We start from the raw sequence: 475 nt of genomic DNA on the forward strand, positions 1-475 counted from the left end.
TATCAAACCTGAGGCCGTTTTGTAAATATCATATTGACAAATTATATTGTGACAACTGGTCAATTGTAAAACTGTCTTGTGCATCATCTTTTGTTAATAATATCTATGGATATATTGTTGCTGTTATATTTTGTTGCTGTGCTGTTATCATCATTGTGTCCTATGTTAAACTGATCTCTGCATGTAAAGCATCTTTAGAAAATAGAAGGAAATTCTGGCAAACATGTCTGCCACACATATTATCACTGATAAATTTCACTTTTGCTTTGCTTTTTGATGTTATGTATAGCAGATATGGTTCAAATGATATATCAGAGAGTCTCCGCAATTTTTTGGCTCTAGAACTGGTGATAGTCCCACCTGTGTTCAATCCTCTAATCTATGGACTAAATATTAGAGCAGTGCGCAGAAGTTTTGCCTCATGCATTTCCACAAGAGTGAACATTTAGCTCAAAAAGGCATAAAAACCTTGACA

The 475-nt window shown here is 34.3% G+C and overlaps 1 protein-coding gene across 1 annotated transcript in view; it reads left to right on the forward strand.

Annotated features, from left to right (window-relative positions):
* LOC107589306 (olfactory receptor 1496-like) overlaps positions 1-449 on the forward strand; it is a 13930-nt gene extending 13481 nt beyond the window's left edge. The window contains exon 3 of the mRNA XM_016277701.1: positions 1-449. Coding sequence (XP_016133187.1) covers positions 1-449 — 449 coding nt within the window.
* Positions 450-475: the final 26 nt, after the last annotated feature.

Source organism: Sinocyclocheilus grahami, unplaced genomic scaffold (genome assembly GCF_001515645.1).
Source record: "Sinocyclocheilus grahami isolate Dianchi unplaced genomic scaffold, SAMN03320097.WGS_v1.1 scaffold114.1, whole genome shotgun sequence".
Taxonomy (NCBI): Eukaryota; Metazoa; Chordata; class Actinopteri; order Cypriniformes; family Cyprinidae; genus Sinocyclocheilus; species Sinocyclocheilus grahami.